Genomic DNA, 18,170 nt, shown 5'->3' with positions numbered 1-18,170 from the left:
GGCAGAAGGAATGTTCATGGGGAGCCTTAAAAACACGTTGAGAACTTGAGATGTATGGAGGAGCTCCGTTCAGTATTTTGCCCTTGAGGCATCTTACCATGCCATCTGGACTTTTTGCTTCAAAGCTGTTGCTCTGTCTTGGACAGTGTTAAATTCTATGGCAAAGTTTCAAATTTGGAGTAGGCGTAGATGTGCAGGGTGAGAGTCTTAGCTTCGTGTCCAGTCTGAGGATGGTGGCTTAGCTTTTTAAAGGCCCACCTGTGTTCCCAGCCATTGGCAGTCGCTGTACCTGTCGGCCCACATCTGCCTCCCCCATACACTCTGGGTTGTGTCCAACATTTGTTTTACACACAGTACACCCATTGAAATTAATTATCATTAGTCATACCCATTAACTTCAGTGGGTCTACTCTGAGTAGGATGAGCATTGGGTGCCACCCTCTTGACTACTTGGGCTGTCCCTCAAACAGCAGGGATTCCATTTTCCTTCCACACCCTTTATTCAGGATTGCTTATAAGGGATTTTGCATGTGAGGAGGTCAGAAAGTGAAGCTTTTCGCACTAACCTCAGTTTGGCAGTGCCGAGGGAGGGCTGGTCTCGCGTTGAAAGTCGCTTATACTTGGTTTGGCGCTCACTCATTGCTCAGGTTCAAAATGTTTCCTTTAGGAAGGTGTTTAATTAAAATAGGAAAGTTTCGGTTCCAAACCTTTATGATGTGTTGGTGTGTGGGAGCCGCGGAGAGCTATCCAAGGTCCACTGAAAGCGGTCCAAAGGGGTGGGGACAGGAAAATGCAGCTTGCATCATGACTTCTGTGTTGCTCCTTTTGTCTTCCTGGATCCAGAAGCACATGGTGTGGCACATAAAGGGGAAAAGAGAGGCTCACAAAGGGAGAATAGAGAAGTGGTGCTGTAAGGCATTGGCAGGGAGGGAAGTGGGTTAACAGAGAATGGGTCATAGAAGACATTTAACTTTTGTAGCAAAGCTGTTCTGTGGTTAACATAGTCGTACAGCCCTGTTGAGTTCTTGCAAAGGTGTCCCACTTGAGTATCTGAGTGTTTTACCCCTTGATTTAGAGTTTTCTTGGCCCAACTGATGATGCTCTGAGTGGCAGAGAATAAAACGTCCCCTATCTACATGATGCTTTTCTGGAAAAATATTTTTATTGTCCTACTTGAAAGGGTTTTTGCAGTTTTCTAAGCTTTCGTGAATAGGAGGTTTATTATTTAATTCCCAAGAATGTAGTTAGACTTTGTTTAATATTCAGGTAGCCCAGAACCAGCGATTTGCCTTCCGAAATGAAGAGATTCTGAATTTCAGAAATTCCACACCCACTCACGACTCTGGAGTTTTGTGACCTTGGCTGCCTTTTCCTATGTGGCTTACTCTAGGATTGTCCCCTTCCTGTCCCATTTGGCTGGGTAAAGTATAGTAGTAGTGGAAACGGCATTAGGAATTGTGCCATAGGCTTTGGTGAGTAGCGTTCTCCTATGTGGTGCCTTAAGTGAGTCATGTTTTCCTGCAAGGCATTTCCAGAGTTCTCTACAGCTTGGTTCCCTCTTGGCTGTAACTGTGTGGTTAGAGCATGGTGCTGATAATGCCAAGATTGCAGGGGCAATCCCTGTAAGGTACAGCTGCATATTCTTGCGTTGCAGGATGTTGAACTAGATTATCCTCAGGGTCTCTTCCAACTCTTTGCTCAGCCTTCCACAGCACTTCTGATGGTAGACTCTGCTTTAATAAAGCAGCGTGTCTTGGATCCCATATCACATGTAAATATGGCATGATGTAATACGCTGTCATCGGTGTGCTGCCATAGAAAACAGCATGTGGGATGTCATTTTCAGTGTGGGCTTTTGAGGAAAAGTCATGTTGACTGTTGTCCTTTTGTCCCCAGTGCCCAAAAGCATTTTGTTTTGTGCCTGCTGCGGCAATTCATCAATGGAGTGGGAGGAGATGGGGGTTTGCTTTAATTCATAATGTGACTCAAAAGCATGTTGTGTTTAGAAGGAAGCTCTACAGATGGGAACGTGCAGCAGTGCCAGCCAAGGTCTCTTGGGCCATTTCATGTAAGGACATGCTAGTCTTCTTCCTTTTTGCCCTGGATCACCAGCAGTGTCCTTTGCTAGGCTGAGGAATAATCTCAGAGAAGTTTAGCTCTGCAGTCACAGGATGCAGCCTACCTCTTTTTGCTTCTTTTAAAAAGCAAAACTCTTGCAGCTGGACTGATGTTTTGATATGTGGTCCACTCCATTCCCTAAAAAAGAAAAGAAAAAAGAATCCCTCTTTTGAGAACCTTAAATGAAGCATTTGCTAGAGCTGGCTTACATTCTGCATGCAGAATTGATAGGCAGAGAATATCTATATTTTATATAAATAGCTCTCCGTGGAACTTTGTGTAGACGGATGGAGAAGGTGTGGCTTTAAGGAGCTTTGAAGCCACTGAGCCATCTTATGGACTATGGATGCTTTTCCAGTGAGCTGTTTTGGCAACAATTTCATAAAGACCTTCTGAAATCTAAGTGTCATTAGGTCACGGCTGGCTTTCGAAGGAAAGCATAAAATACCCAGGGGCCTTGTTGCTTGTAGCTAGAAGTAGGATTAAATTGCCAAATGCATTAAGGTGGTGAGAGTGGAACCATACCTTTTCCGGGTCCGGCCTGCTCATGAGATGCTGTGAGAGTGATCCCTGGCCTAACCCTTCCCAGGGACTGCAAGCCTGTCCTCATCTATGGGACATTTCAGAGCTGGGATTGTGTGAGGGGGTGAGGTGTCGCTGGTTTTGTCATGTCTTTCCTTGGTGGTCCCTCAGATGCACCTAGCATTTAACCTGGCAAGTGACTTCCTGTGGGCACAGAAAGTTCTCAGGGCGCTGAAAGAATTCACAGCGCTGAGGCAGAAATTTCCACTCCGCTGCTCAGAGCAGGAAGCGCAAGAGCTGTGCGTGACTCAGCATTTTCTCAGCCTCCCCCTGACGTGAGCCTGGCTTTCGCCTGTTTATTCCTGGCACATTTAGTGCAAGGGCGGAGGGGGGGGGGATCTTGTTGCACAGCAGGTCTAACTCCTTTCGAAATGCAGATAAAAATAATCCTCCCCTTGTTGTTGTTTGCTTATTTCAGCTGGCAGGAACAGAGGGTGGGGGTTGAATGAGGGGGAAGGTCCATGGTGAGAGGATTCTTTGACAACTTGAAACACATAAGAATTCCTTTATCATACCTCTTACTCCGAGATAAGGTAGGAAGGAGGAAGTGCCATTGCTTGGCGGCAAAAACACCCATTGCCTGCATCAAGCCCCATATTCACCAGTCTGTTTGCAGGGCTGGGGGTCACCCTTCTCTGCCTGAGACCCTGCAGAGTCCTCACCAGTAAGAGGAGACAGCCCTGGGTTAAATGAACCAGCTGGCTGATTCGGGAAGAGGCAGCTGCTGCTGCTTTTCTTTCTTCATTAAATTCATTCAAACATATAACATCTACATACATATATCTGAATGCTGGTGTTTAAGCAGTACTTACAAAATAACTACCAAATAATGTAAGCTTCTTATCCCAGACTACTATTTGTATAGAAGGTGATAAACCGTTTAAGTTAACCAAAGTTTTGTAACGCGAGGAAAGTCCTCTGTTTTCATTTTTAGCCATATACATAAACAAAACTGTTCCATTTGATTCCAAATGAGTCTTTGTGCTTCAGGCCTTGTGTCAGTTTTATTTAATTTTTCCACAAATACAGTTTGCCACACTTTGTTGTTCCAGTTTGTCAGAAAATCCCCCTCTAAGTTGTTCCAGTATGGTGCTGTTAATGAGTCTGGCTGCTAGGAGAAGAGAACTTCTTAAAGGTTTAAGCTGTTAAGTTAATATTGCCTCCCGTGAAAAGGTTGAGGAGCGCTAGACACTTTGTCTAGTAACTGCTTTTATTTGCACAAATAACTTCCTCTTCCTTAAGTCCATGTGTTCATGGGCTTATCTGCACCATACATTTGAAGCATATGCCCCCCCCCCAAAAGAATCCTGCTTTGAATGTATGGTGTGAATGTGGGAAGTGCTCTGCAAATTGTAGTCATCACTCATTGCTGTGTCTCACGGTGCTACAGCATTTGTAAAGTTTAGAAATAATCACTGCTTTTTTTTTAAAAAAAAAAATACATGTCCCAACCCTCAGATGTTGAGGTTGGACAGGCTAGAATTGGAGTTAACTTGGATACAGATTGTTGTGGCAGGGAATGCTCTTGGTGCATGGCAGGAAGCATTTCTTCCCACCCCAGGCCAGACCCTGATTGGCTCCCCAGGATTACATTGGAACTTTCATCTCGCCCTTCTGGGCCAGCTAATTGGGCTCTGAAATTGGACTCAGAAATGTGGCTGCTAATTGCCGCTTGCTGATGTACTTACTCCAAGACAAAGACAGTGAATTGGAGAAGAGATTGGGTTGTTGAGTCATTGCAGTGGACTTGATGCAGCGAGGCTGGCAAAAGTTAGGGGTGCTTCATGGGCAGAATGTTTCCTGACTGGAGCCAAAATTTGCTTCCTAAGTGACCTTGCTGCATCTTTGTCTGCTTTGCCATGTCACTCCACCTAACAAGACAGTTGCAGGCTTCAAACATCTGGTCATCCCCAGATCCATGCAACTGAACAGCTCCTGAAAAATGCTATTTTGCTGCTTCAGGCTGCCCTGGCTGCCCTCTGTTGCCCCTCCTTTCCACCAGCCTGGAAGGTGGTTAGGTGCCTGCTTTGGATTTTGCATCTGTCAAAGGCAAATCACTACAGTAGTGATTGTTTTTCTGGCATGTTTTAATTAGCAAACTGCTTCTGAGTATCTGTGCATACCCTGTAGTAACTTTTCTTAAATAGGGTGCTGTTTGAGCAGCAGCTTAAACTAGATGACTTCCAGAGTCCCTTCCAGAGTATTGGGCTTGTCCAGTGCTAAGGTGGGACCAAAATCCACCCGGTCTCAGAAAGCTGCACTTGACTTTAATCTATTGACTGTAATAAGGGAAGGACAGTATGATTTATTGTCACACACCCCTTTTAGGAGGAGTTTTCATTCAACCTTTTCAGATTCAGCACCTATCCTTAGCCCAGAATGGCATTAGGGTACCCACTTCTTTTTTTGCCATTTATTTGTATGGTGGTAGTACTGTTGCTGTTGCAACTTGTTTTAGACTAGGTTGCAACCTTGCAATGGGTTCAGACTAGGGACCTAAGAGGGTGTTACTAATTGTGTTTTACCACATTTCTGCCACTGATCCCTTTGTTCAGCTGTGTACTCTTGAGGTCCAAGATCTCACAGTTTTGAGCTGCTGACTTTGAAACCTAGCCTGGTCCATCTTGGAATTTTGCATTCAATATGAGCCAAATGACTGCCTTATGCCCTGCTTTGAGTGTTTGTAGTCACATGTACCTGATGATAAGAGACTCTTTAAAAAAAAAGTACCTCTGTGCACAAAAAACACACACCTCGCATACACACACACACATATGCACAGAAGTATTTTATCTCCCTAAATTTTAGAATGATCCACTCCCTGGTTCTCTCATTGCATCTGGCAGGCAAATCAAAAAATGCTGAACAGAATAAACTTTAATGATCCACCACTTTTCAGACAAATAAGCCGATTAAAATTCTCATGTGCATTCATCTTTCTGTGCCAAGCAGAGATCAGTAGGCAAGATAATTATCCCATTCAGCTGGGATGGAAGAAAGGCAAGTGTCACATGTTTCAGTGAGAGCCTTGAAGGATGGGCAGAATTGAGCAATGGCTTATGGAGGTGTGCATAGCATCTTTTAGGGGGCATATGGGTTGGTGAGCCCTGATGGAAGGGCAACAGGAATTGCTCTAAACCTGGCAGTTGTTTGAACACCCAGAGACCAATTATGGATTGAGCCTGGCGCGCACAGGCAACCTGCATACAATTGTCACTTGGCTTACCCTTTGTACCAGCCTTGCAGTTAAGCACTAGCCTTGTAGCCATAAGTGACCGGGAATTCTGTTCAGGCATGTGAATGGACTAACGGAGGAGGGATAGATCACTCCATTTCTCTACCACCATCAGTCTGTTTGAGTCCTGTGTTAGCTGCAGTGGAAGGAAGGTTTCATCCTCCACAACCAGGATAGATAACTGAGCCTCCTCTGCCAGTCTGCTTGGTGGAAGAACTTTTCCTTTCATAGCCTGTGTGTCAAAACTGGCTATGGAGGAAGGGTATGCTGCTCTGGCACTGCAATTTGATTTAAGCTGTAGGACTGCTCCGGGGCTCAGGGTGTGGTGTTCTGTTGAGTGGGCTGCCTCTGTTGAAATGGGGTGATGGGGAGTTTGCTTGCTTATGTGAATGGGTCCTCCAGCCTGTGTTATGAGCTCTGTTGCTGGGCAGGCTTCCCCTCCTACCAACAAGCTGGCCTTAACGCAGGGGCCTGTTAGGAGAAGGCACTGCTTTTCTTGTAAAATGACAGTTGAGGTGTCATTGCTTAGTCTTAACTGGCTGCAAGAGGTTTACCTGCTTTATCTGTATTGCTGCCTTTTGCAAAGGGCCTTATCTCCTCCTCTACAGGGCCCTGGAGCAACCAAGGGGCCTGGGAACGGGGCTGTTTGCTGTAGTCTTACAAGGAGGCTTGGACTGTTAATGGGAGCAAGAAGGAAGGTGCATTTAACTCCTGGCCACATAGAGTCAAAGGGCAACAGTAGAGCTTCTTTTTTAAAGTCTTCTAAAACTGTGTGGGTGTCAGATGTGCAAGCTGCCATTGTCCTGTCTTATAAAGAGGCACTAAGCCTCAGTCGCATCACTGTGACATAAATCCGGAAATGTTTTTCTCGAGCCAAATAGTCTCCTGATGAATATTGTAACGGGCTGAATATTCTGCTGCTTCTTGGCATGAATTAGCAAAACATTTCTGGCGCTAAGTGTGCCACTGAGTCATCCAGCAGGGAGGAGGATGAGGTGTGTGAGATTCTGTGTCAGTGAGGTGAGCAAGCCAGCAGGGTGGGAGTACCTGGTGTATAGAGTCTCAGAAGCAAACGGTTTGGCCTATAGGCACTGATGGCAGACACAGAGGACGGCTATCTCTGCCATGGTTCAGCCCCGCCCCCCCCCCCCCCCAGCATCATTCAGGAGATGAAACATTGGGTTGGACAGATTCTTGCTCTTGACCCAACATGGCAAATGTTGCAGTTAAGTGCCTTCAAGATAACCATTGCTTTTAAGTGAGATAGTAGACACCCCCTAACTGTTGAAAACCTGAAGTTAAGGTTAGTTCCTTGTATCCGGGCTTTTGCATCAATGGCGTATGTCTGAAGGTACAAAGTGTGAGTCTAGTTGAGAGTTGAGGCAGCAGCGGGAAGGCAGTTTCCATCCCGGTTGCCGTTGCTTGTCATGTCTTTAACCATCTTTCTTCTCTCTCCCATGGCAGGCCCCTTACCCCTCTGGACAGAACGCCGCACCGACTACGCTGGTGTACCCGCAGGCCCCTCAGACGATGAGCACCCAGCCTCAGACGCGCTCGCCGGTAAGGGAGCCCTTATTTTGCCTGCGTGTTGTGCTGCATCTGTCCAGGAGTCCAGCAAAGCCATTGCGTTGCACTTCCTAACCTTTTTGCGAGTAACTTCCCTGAGAAAAAGGCACCCGAAGGACTTCCCCTCTGCTTCCAGGTGGCACAAGTGACGTAGTGTTGAAGCCCTCTGGTACTCTCAGAGATGAAGAGTCAGATCCTTTTTTGAGTTGCCTGCCTGCTCTCCACAAGCCTGTAAATGCCTACTCCTGGGCACTTCTGTCATTGCCTACGGTACTGGTGCCCTGCTGCCAGAGGGGGCCCTGAGCCCGGCTTCAATCTCTTGTGTTGATCCATACCACCTTGCATCATAAGTTTGAGTGATACAACCTGTGCCTTTCAAGGGTGTGTCTTCTGGTGGTGGCTGTTGTGTGGTAGATGCATAGACACCCCCTCCCTTTGTGTCTTTACCTTTTACTGCCCCCTTCTTTAAAGGGCTTGTAGCAAGTGGGGAAGGAGAAACTTGTTTCCTGCGGCCAATGCAATTCTGGGCTCCTGTGCTCACAGCCCTGCTGGTTCCAGCTGCACAATCTTGTTTTTTGTCTAGAAAAGGACCCTCCAGCTCATTTCCTCCTCACTCAGCCCCAGTAGTTGGCCACAATCCTGCTCCATGACAAACTGGTATTGAGCAGCAGAAGGGACACCCTTCCATCCCCAGCCACCCTTACTATAGTAGGGCATGTTCCTCCCTGTTACGATGCGCAAAAAGCAAGAGCTGAAACATTCATGGCTGAAACGAGAGGGGAGAGTCTGACTCGAGAGCCGTGTCTCTAAACCAGTTTTCTTGACAGCCCAGCAGAGCAGTGCCAGTACATTGCCCAGACAACTGGAAGCGGAGGAAGGTTTTGGAACAGAGTCCGGTTTACAGGTCCTTGGCGGGAAGAGGCTGGATAAAATACTGCATTGTAAGCAATATAACAAACTGTACTCCCTTCTTGCAGGCAGTCGTGCCCCCGCGGCACCCCTTTCAGTTCTGTTGCTTTTTTTGGTTTCATTTTTTGACCACATTGTTGACTGATCTACAGAAAAGCACTGATCCGATCTCTGCTTTAAGCCGCTGTGTCTTGCGGGCTGCTGCATTCAGCGGCAGTTTGGAAGGGGCCAAGGCTGTCGAAGGTGGTGGCAGGAAGAAATTGAGGCAGGGTGCCCCTCCTTTTAAAAAAACCCACAACAGCCACAACCCAATAACCCTGTTACAAATTTTTCAGGTGGTCTGAGTGATCAGGTACCTGAGATTTACTTTTCTAGCCCTTGTGGGGGATTTGCATTTGATTGGATTAGTCACTCGAGGGAAATTGGCAAGAACTCAAAACAGGAACTTTCCCCAATTTTGGCAGAAACCTTAAGACAGAAGAAGCTACCTATGACGTCAGCCATTTTTCTGTGGTCATGAACAATCCCCCCTCTAAAATATTACCCTGCGTGCAGTCTTCTGCCATCGTCACGTTTTGTGATCATTACCACCCCATGACTAAAAATTGCTCACATAACATTTCATTTCCCCCACTCACCTCTCCTCCTCCCCTCGCAAGTCCAAAACAAATGCAAAATGGGCTAGGCTGAACAGCTCTTGCATTTCGTTCTGGGCTTGGTTTCCATTGGTTTATTCTCCCCGTCCCCCCTTTGTGGCCCTGAAGGGAGGCTTGGGGGAGGGTGAGCGAGGGAGAGCAAGAGAGAGAGAGACAGCCCCCCCACCCACTATGGCACCAGAACCCCAGCTGAGGGAGCTGGTGGGCCCTGGAGTTGTTTTTGTGCTGGCAAATGAAGGGACCCTAGTTCTTCTTCCCATAGCTGCCCTTCAGCTTACTCCAATCTATTTCTGCATTCAAGGGCCATTGGCAATTGCACAGCCTCTGCCTGGACACGGCCATTCAGGTAGCTTGGTGTCATCCCCAGGCAAGTTTTCTGTTACAGCAGGGCCAGTGCCTCACACTCTGCATGCTAATTCCAGTTGGGAAGACTTTAAAAACTTTTCAGTGAATTTCTAAATTGCAACAGGTTTTTGTTTCTTTTTAAAGCAATTTGGCCATCGTAGCGAAAATGCTGAAGTGGGGAAGAGAAAAGCTATAGTGGGAGGTTTTCAAATGGCCACAGCCAGTGTGCCCACAACACAGCTTTAACCCATGGCGGGAGAGGGGGCCCCCTGCCAAATATGCACAGAAGGAATTGGAAGCAAGACCAGCATCTGGCAGGCAAAAATTGTGACTCCAGGCAAAGGGAAAAAGGAAACCTATTTTTAATCTGAGCCAGCAGTGACTACAGTTTGTTCTGTTGCTTACAGTTACTTAATAGAGAGAGGGGCAGAGAGAGAGGCAGAGAGAAAGAATTCTGTCCGCAGGAATTATGCAGCCAATAGCCAATGGTGACAAGTGCAAAATAGACTAGGGTCTTTCTTTTTTCCTCCCACTAACGTTGAAGTTTTATTTATTTTTCATATAACATGTTTACTGGGCCGTTGGTTTTCACATAATTTTATTAAGTTGCAACTATCTGGCTCAGATTTCTGAGCTGTTTAGAAGTGATACTTCCTGTGGAACAGTGATAAGACAGGTACTTTTGCTTTTGGACAGATGAACACCAGTTTTTTTGGTCTGTTACTGGTGTGCATTTGCTGATTTTCTGGGAATATAGACTTTCTATCCCTCAACCTATTTAACCAGAAGTAGACATGCTTAATGCTTTATGCTTCTCTGGTCAGATATTTACCATCCTACTTTGCTTGTGCCCCCACTTTTCACACTAGAGGCAGAGCAAATTTTGAACCATATTTCTGTGCCAAATTTAATATAAGAACTAGCAGCCAATTCTTGCTCTCAATTTGTGTGTTTCTCAACAGCTAGAGGATCAGTAGAATGGCAGAGTTGAGCAAACGGGCCAGAAACTGTCCGTTCAGCTGTATTAAAGTGTTTAGGAAGTTTCAAGAAGCACATTGAGGTTTTGAGAAAAAAATGACATTTATCTGTTAGGCGTTTTGATGGAAAACAAGTGATCTCTTTCTGCCTGAAATAGACGCTGCAGCCTGTTCTGTAGGTTTGTATGCTAGTGAGAGACTGTCTGCCGTTTCTGTTTCTGAATATTATATTTGGTGTGGAAAGTAGGTTATTTAAGTGTATCACAGTAAACTTTGGCACTTAGGAAAGCTGGTTTCTGTTGAGAAAGAGCTTGAACTCTCCAGATGTTTCCGCAAGGTAGTGGCAGTTGATCTGAAGGCTCTGGTAGTTTCCTTGATTTCTGATGACACACTCTCTGCTTGTTGGTTGTTGTTGTGAACTCATTTGCAGTCTCCTCTTTTGCTTTATTGTTCATAGCAGATTTTCTGTTAATGTTGGGGGGTGGAAATAGTGAGTGTGGCTTTTCTCATGTGTGTTGTGGGAGAGGATAGGGGAGAAATATTGAGTTGATTCTACAGCATTGCAGGTCTACCTGTCCCCACACGCTCAGCTGCACTGAATATGCCGCAGGATTTTGCTTGCTTTCCATTAAAAAAGGAAGGAGAGCCCAGTGAAGTTTTTAGAGGTTTCTACAGCTGCATTTAGAAAGCTTCATATATGCCAAGATATCAGCATCCCTAGGTGAGGCTGACTTGTCTTTCAAGTTGTGGCTGTGCCACAGACAGGGCTCTCCATCCTGCACTCAGCTTTGATGCGCATCAGCAAGGGCTGGCCTGCCTTGCTTTTTAAAAAAAAATAACTTAGTGTTTGGTTTTTCAGCGAATCCTTTTCCCCCTTCCCTCCTTCAACTATGTTAGTGTTAGGGTGTATTTTGGCTATCTAACCACTTTGGCAGGCACCTCCACCACCCACATTTTGAGCAGTGCATTCACCTGGCAGCAGAGTTTTACCTTCTGGGTTTTTGGTACCTGTCTGTCACTGTCCTGCAGCACAGCTTTGACCGTGAGAGTGTGTGTGTATGTGTGTTGGGTTTTTTGTTTGATTTCCCCTTGTGGGTTTCTTTTGCATACAGTGTGACAGTTTTTGCCTTTTGTTGTGGTGTTTCTGACTCTCTGTGCCTTTCCTTTTTGTGTTTTTGTTTCTCCTGCTTCTCCTCAGTTTGCAGCGGGGCCTCGACCTGCCCATCATCATCAGGTACAGTACCCTCCTTGCCCCTCTTCACTACGCCTCCCCTTTGCTGCCAACTGGTTGGGAGGAAAATGTGCGGGGGGGGGGGTGTTACTTGGCTGGCCCTCCACTAATTCTGCAGGCCATGTCCTGCACCTTGCTTTCTTAGAACCCCCCACCCTTTCTAAAGAGCCCCCTAACCTCATGGCACAGTCAAGCCTCAGCTTCTAACGGTTACTAATTCTGTTGCATCAATTAGCAACCCCACTAACTGTGCTCCCTGGCTTTTGCTGCTGCCACAAAGCTTTCTGATGGCTGTTGGTCTGGGATCTTTGATGTTTGCTTGGTCAGGGGTGTGCGTGCGTGTGTTTGTGTGTGCTTAGTTTGGTTATCTAGTTCTCTTGGGCACCAGGGGAAATGGGGTCAGAATCCAAAAGACTTGCCCGGAGCAATTGCCACATTACAATACTCCCAAGTACTTTGCATTCTGAGGATGGCAACATTCCACCTGAAATAAAAACACTATGAACGTCTACCGCAGTCAGGAGACTGCTTGATTTTCTTTACCAAATAGAGCCATGCTAAGTTGGAAACACGTGAAAAATCTTGAATAGTGAAACCGGATTCTGGGTTCAGGGGTTTTTCTCTGGTCTTGTGGGGCTGGCCCAGCCCACCTTTCATGCCCCCTTCAAGGCAGCATCTAGGGGAGGTGTTCAGCATCTGAGGTTGACTGCTGTGGATGGACCTATGAGTCCGCCACATTTCTACAACCCATCCTTGGTCAGAAACAACTCATGAGAAGGGGGTTGCACTGTTGTTTCATCTGAGCCGAAGCATACTGGAGTGGTGAAAGTGTAGGTCTGTGTAGCCCATCACTCAAGTCACATCATAGGAGGGGGGTTCCTCCCCATGTAGCCTTAAATCATCAGGGAATAAGTTAATTTTGATGTGCTCATCTTCTCTCTCCCCGCCCCCCCCCCAAACAGACAGCCTGAGTTACTCTTGTGGCTGCTACTTGCTGTGTGGAGGGGTGTGGCTTTTAGAGGTGCTGTTTCTGGTTAAAATGTTGTGGTTTCTTCAGTTCTACATGCTGGAGATGCCAGATCCCATATTTTCTGTGGCTGTTAAAAGGGTCCATATCAGTGGGGGGCAGGGGAGTACTGGGCTTCCTGGCTGGTGCTGTAGATTTTCAAATATCCTTTTACCATCTTCAGTGCTGGACGCGGTTACAGTTAGTTTAGCTTAGCTTTAGAGACGGCTTTGAAAAGTGTTGTAACTTGCCGTAAACCTTTATGGTGTCCCATTGATTAGAAACCCAACTCAAAATAATCAAGGGTTAGCTGGAACCAGAGTTCAGCTTAACTTCACATGTTACCAAATGGCTCAAAGCAAATGGGTGATGAGGAAGCAACTGGATTGATGGAGAGTTGTGGAGAGCTTCTTGGTTGTCAGGTGCAACTTGAGGTTCCTTCCCTCTCTCCTGCTGCCATTGAAAATGACAGGAACTCTGATAGTCTAATGCAGAGCACTCTCACAGGCATCATTTCCTGAAGGTATTGTGTCATAAGATGTTCAGGTCAGTGTGACTCATGTGCTCGCGCCATTAACTGGCAGCTCCTCCGGCCCAGCTGCTGTGACGCTTGGTGAGGCTCATTGAACTTGCCAACTGCTATTTGAAGACCGAGGGGGCTGTGGGCACGTCTTCCTCCAGGAGGAGCGCTATTCCTGGGGCCCTTCTTGCTTCTGCACTCATTCAATTAGCGCAAAGTGTTTGCACAAAGATGTGCAACACAAAGCTGTTGGAAGCAACTGTGAACTCCCCTGTGGGGAGGAGCAGCAAACCTTGTCAAGGAAAGGAGGGAGGGTGTGAAAACACTCTGCTTAGCAGGAACTGAGGTTTGCCTTAGAGCAGGAGGGGTTTCTCCTTGGCAGCCTTTGACTCCTGCCTCATTAGGGAATCACATTTTCTATTTAAGAAAATTTCTATTTTAGTTCCCGCTGGGCAGATGCTGTGAATTCTGTCAGGCCTCTTAGTTTCGGGACTGCTGAGCAAGGATTCTTGTGCCAGTCTTGTTTCTCCAGCAGGCTTGGTCCCTTCTACACACTTCTGTTGTGGTACACAGGTGGAACAATCCCTGCCCTCCCCCATTGGCTCTGTCACCTTCCAAAGGGCAGGGTTTCTTCTGAGCTCTTCAAGCTCCCATTTCCACTTACTTTCTTTTTTCCTCTCTTTCTCTCTCCCACCCCCCTTCCTTAGATAGTATCTGAGGGTCCCAAGATACCATGTTAGAGAGTAAAGCAGTAGCAGGGGAGTAACCTTCCCACCACCCAGCCAAGATGTTGTCCTCAAACTGCAGCTAGGTGCCTTGAGCCACATCCACCCCTCCTCTGATGCTGGAAGAAAATGAGCTATTTGTTCACACACTCACTCTGTCCTCCATTCAGGCAAACAAGAAGTGTGACTAGTGGTCAAGGGCTCATTCCAGAAAGGCTAAACCATTTGGGTTCAAAGCAAGGGCTAGTGATTGGTGCTGCCTAGAGTCCTGAGGGCCACCAGATCGAGAAGCCTGGAGAGCTGTGTTCAGGCCCTGGGTCTGAGGCCCCCCTACCTCTTCCCTAATGGAAGCAGTTTTGCTCATCCTCTCATTCGGAGGCTGCTCTGTCAGGCAGCTGAAACTGTTGGGCTTGGGAAGTTTGGTGTGTCTGGGCATCCCACTGATGACCACCATCACAAAGCCTGCGTCTTAACAGCACCAGCCATGAGGGCCAGGGACAAGCCAGTGGGCCTGCTGCACAGGGTTGGCCTTGACTCTTTGTGTTCCTGATTTAGCACAAAGTGCTCCTCCAGTGGGATTTGGAACGGGCTGGTATTTTGACCTGTTTGACAGAACGATTATAAAACAGAGAAAAGAACACCAATTCATCTCTGACTCTCTGCTGCAGCCATGGCCTCCATCATCTTGTCTGGAACCCTGAATTTCTTCACTAGTCTGTTAGTATTGCAAGTTGCAGGAGTTGGGATCTGGGAGGGGAGTAGCAGCTGCAGGAGTCTTGCATGTTCCCCTTCCAGACCCTTTTCTGGTGCTGTTTTCAGAGCAGCATTTTGGGATTTCTTTCCAGCTCTTGAAGCTGGTCAGGTACTTCGTTGTGTTTGCTTGATCATCAAAGAGACTTTGGCTAGTTGAGTCCCTGAGCGGCCGCTGGACCTGGTCTGCTCTCTAAACAGGAAACAAAATGCAAAGCTCCAAAGCATCACTTTTCCTTCTCTCCGCCCCACAGGTTCTCTCAGCAGGTCGAAAGTGGTTCTTTTGAGGGGTGGCCCAGACAATCTCCGAATTCCTTACGATCCCATCTGTGCCAGTTTTACATGCCTGGAGAGCTTTCCAGCTGATGTATTGTGCAGCCTTGAGATTTCTCTGTAAGCAAGGCCGCTTTCCAAGGCGAGAGAACTGAGGCAGGCTTGTCCGAGGCCAGCCGGTACATCCCTGGTGGCTGTGGTTTGCCTTGACCCTGAGCTCAACCCCCTTGCACTGCTTAGAGCAGGACAAAATTTGTCAGTGGCCTGCTGTGTGTCCTGGTTTCTGTGCAGAAGATTGAAAGAGGAGGCCTCATGGCCATCTAAACCTGGAGTTGCCAGCCAGCAAGGCTGCTCTTGATAGCCAGCATAGCTGTCTGTCCCTGCCTGTAGCCGCATCCCAGGGGTTGTCTTCTGCATCTCTCCTCCTCCCTATCCACCCTGGAGGTGGATCTCTTCAGACAGGTGGCTCATTCTGTCCTCTGCAGACAACCTGTGGCTGTGAGGCAGGGAGCCTTCCCTTCCCTTCCTGCTTGACCACTAAACTTGGGGCTGGTTTCTCTCATCTTTTTTTGAGACCATCAAGAGGATTTTAGCAGGGTTCTGATGATCATTGGGCTGTTTCTGTTGGAGAGGAGAAGGGACCCCCAGGAAAGGGTAGTTGTCGATAGGGCAACTTTTCCTAGCCATTTTCTTTCCACTGAAGCTTTAGTCCCTTGTTGTGTTTTGAGGAAAGCTAATGTCAGTGAAACAAATACTAATTTTAGAAAGCCCTAGATTGTTGCATGATGGTGACTCGGGCCAGGGAGGAGTCCTCGATGCCTACTGGAGGGGCTAGGCAGAAGGAGGGCCTTAGGTTGCATGCTGGAACCCCACCCACCCCTCCTGTTGTTGACCTGTCAGCTGTTCCATTGGCTTTCTTTCTATTTCCTGCTGCTTTCTTGCTTCGTTGTTGAAGGGAGGATTCAGACCCATCCAGGTAACTTTCACTACTGGTTCTGCATGGCCTCACTGCCTCTCGATCACATGCGCCATTAGCGGCCAGGTGTCTTAGTGCCTGACGCATCATTTCGCACATTGAATGTTGAGCGTTGGGAGATGTCGTCGTCACATGTCCCTAGTCCTCTGGTTGACATTTGTACGGTCAGAGAAGTTGAGTTTAGATCCAGGAAGGGGTTGCCGTCTACTTAGATCATGCCCGGAGTGATGAAGAAGCTTCCCCAGTTTCAGGCAGGTCAGGGAAGGTAAGTGTGTGGTTGGCCTAGGACTGAACGCCAGTGCAGGTGTCAGGTTCCTCTTGGCAACCCCTTTAGAGAAGTGGCCTTATACAGTCCATCTCCAAATGACACCCATCACCATTCCTGCCCTGCCCCCTCACTTCCAGGGCAGGACTCGTTAGATGCAAAGACTATCCTGGTCAGACTCATCACTTTTCCCCGCCCACCTGCGTTGCACGTGGGGCAAGTGGGCTTCCGAGGCAGAAGACCCTTGGCCAGAGAGGGCCAGCTAGTTGTGGATCAGGTGCATGGCGAAAGCACCATGAGTGCGGCGCACTGCTCTTCCAGGAGATGGCCGGCTAAAATATGGGGCTCCTTGCTTCCCTTCCTCCAGTTTTTCCAGAGGCCTCAAATCCAGCCTCCCAGAGCAACGATCCAGAATAGCAGCCCTTCCATCCGTCCTGGTGCACAGACGCCAACCGCTGTCTATCAGACCAATCAGCACATCATGATGGTGAACCACCTTCCCATGCCGTATCCAATGCCTCAGGGCCCCCAGTACTGTATACCACAGGTAAGGTCACAGCACCCTTCAAATGATACAGCTGACTTGCATCTTAACCTGCACAATCGCAGCTTCACAGGCTTGGCACCCGGCCAGCTAACAGGGCACAAATGAAACCTACGCAAGGTGAAGAACTCATTAAGCCTGTGTGAGAGCTTCCCAGTCCCTGGCAAGCAAGTGAGAGAGCTTAAAAGCTCTCTGCCTTGCATGGGGAGGGCAAGACCCACACAATGCACTGGCATTTCAGCAAGGTAGCGATGCTCATGCCAGGGTGTTTCCAGGGTTGTTTTGACTATAAGCAATTTTGGTTTTGTGTGAAATCCCCAGAAAGGAACCGTGGCGCAAGTTGACTGTAAAGTTTTGCCATTAATGGCAGGTAGGGCAAGTCAGGGAGGGAGGCATGTAAGTGCTCCTGTTCTTTAATTCGGCTGGTGGTGACGATGTATCTGCAGCTGCCTGCAGGTTGTGTTCAATGTCAGCCCTCCTGTGACTCAGCTGGTGCAAGTTAAATCCACAGCACAGGTGTGCTTCCATTTCCCTCCTTCCCCTGAGTTTTCAGTCCTTGGGTGGAAAAGGGGAATCGGGGCAGGTCTGGGAGGAATCTCTGGCACTCTGGTATGCAGGCAGCTGCCTTACCCAGGCCATTGGCCCACCTAGCTCAGTATTGTCTACACTGACTGGCAGCAATGGCCCCTGAGGTTTCAGGAGAAGGGGTCTTTTCCCAGCCCTATGTGAAGATGCTGCCAGGGATCAAACCTGGGGGCCTTCTGCATGCCAAGCCGGGGCTCTGCCACTTTGCTGAGACCCTTCCCCTGGAATTTTGGAATCTTCAATATATTTGTTTTATTTATTTATTGCTTTTTTAGCTCCCAGCATTCCTCAAAGGTGTTCAGAGCAGCATCGCATGGGAGTGTATCCAGCTACGTTTTACTCAGAGTAGACCCATCAAAATGAACACACCTAGGTTAACCAAGTCTGTTGATTCCAATGGATCTCCTCTGAGCAGGCCTACTGTTGGATACAACCCATGATGTTCAGTCTCCCCCTCTTTAAGTCTTCACAACAACCCTGTGAGGTAGGTGGCTGCGCCCTTTGTATTGCCCTCCACTGCTGCATCTTTTCCCTCTTTGCTCTGCCTGGTGTGGGAAGAGAGACCAGTAAGTAGTCTGGAATTGTATTGATTGTGGACTTAGTCCCTGCTGCCAAGGGACCAGCAGGTCAGGAAGTGGGCGACAAACTGCCCAGCACTTGCCACGAGGCCAAGAGTTGGGGAACTGCATTAATGGCATCATTAACAAGGTAGCAAGATAGCTTTTCCTGCTCATAAAGCGCCTTGCGCCATTTTCTAAGCCTCTTGTGCCATTTCTGTTTCAGTATCGTCATAGCGGCCCTCCGTATGTGGGCCCCCCACAACAATATCCCGTTCAGCCGCCAGGGCCTGGACCATTTTACCCAGGACCGGGACCCGGAGAGTTCCCCAACGCCTATGGTAAGAAGA

General features: G+C 47.8%; 1 protein-coding gene across 50 annotated transcripts in view; it reads left to right on the top strand.

Moving 5' to 3' along the window:
- The window catches only part of EIF4G3 (eukaryotic translation initiation factor 4 gamma 3), a 77,502-nt gene that overhangs the window by 27,164 nt on the left and 32,168 nt on the right, over positions 1-18,170 (top strand). For 26 of the 50 annotated variants that reach the window (XM_083750074.1, XM_083750068.1, XM_083750073.1 and 23 more), the window contains 4 exons: positions 7,400-7,495; positions 11,587-11,622; positions 16,502-16,681; positions 18,047-18,161. In XM_083750074.1, the coding sequence (XP_083606200.1) occupies positions 7,466-7,495; positions 11,587-11,622; positions 16,502-16,681; positions 18,047-18,161 (361 nt within the window). In that variant the 5' untranslated portion in view covers positions 7,400-7,465. Of the gene's footprint in view, positions 1-7,399; positions 7,496-8,328; positions 8,443-11,586; positions 11,623-15,848; positions 15,870-16,501; positions 16,682-18,046; positions 18,162-18,170 lie in introns of all 50 variants that reach the window. The other 24 variants (XM_083750069.1, XM_083750071.1, XM_083750063.1 and 21 more) reach the window with 3 other exon arrangements.

The sequence above is a fragment of the Podarcis gaigeae genome (assembly GCF_964106915.1).
Source record: "Podarcis gaigeae genome assembly, chromosome: 8".
NCBI classification, from domain to species: Eukaryota; Metazoa; Chordata; class Lepidosauria; order Squamata; family Lacertidae; genus Podarcis; species Podarcis gaigeae.
Note: the sequence above shows the minus strand (reverse complement) of the source record. Positions and strands in the feature narration are given on the sequence as shown.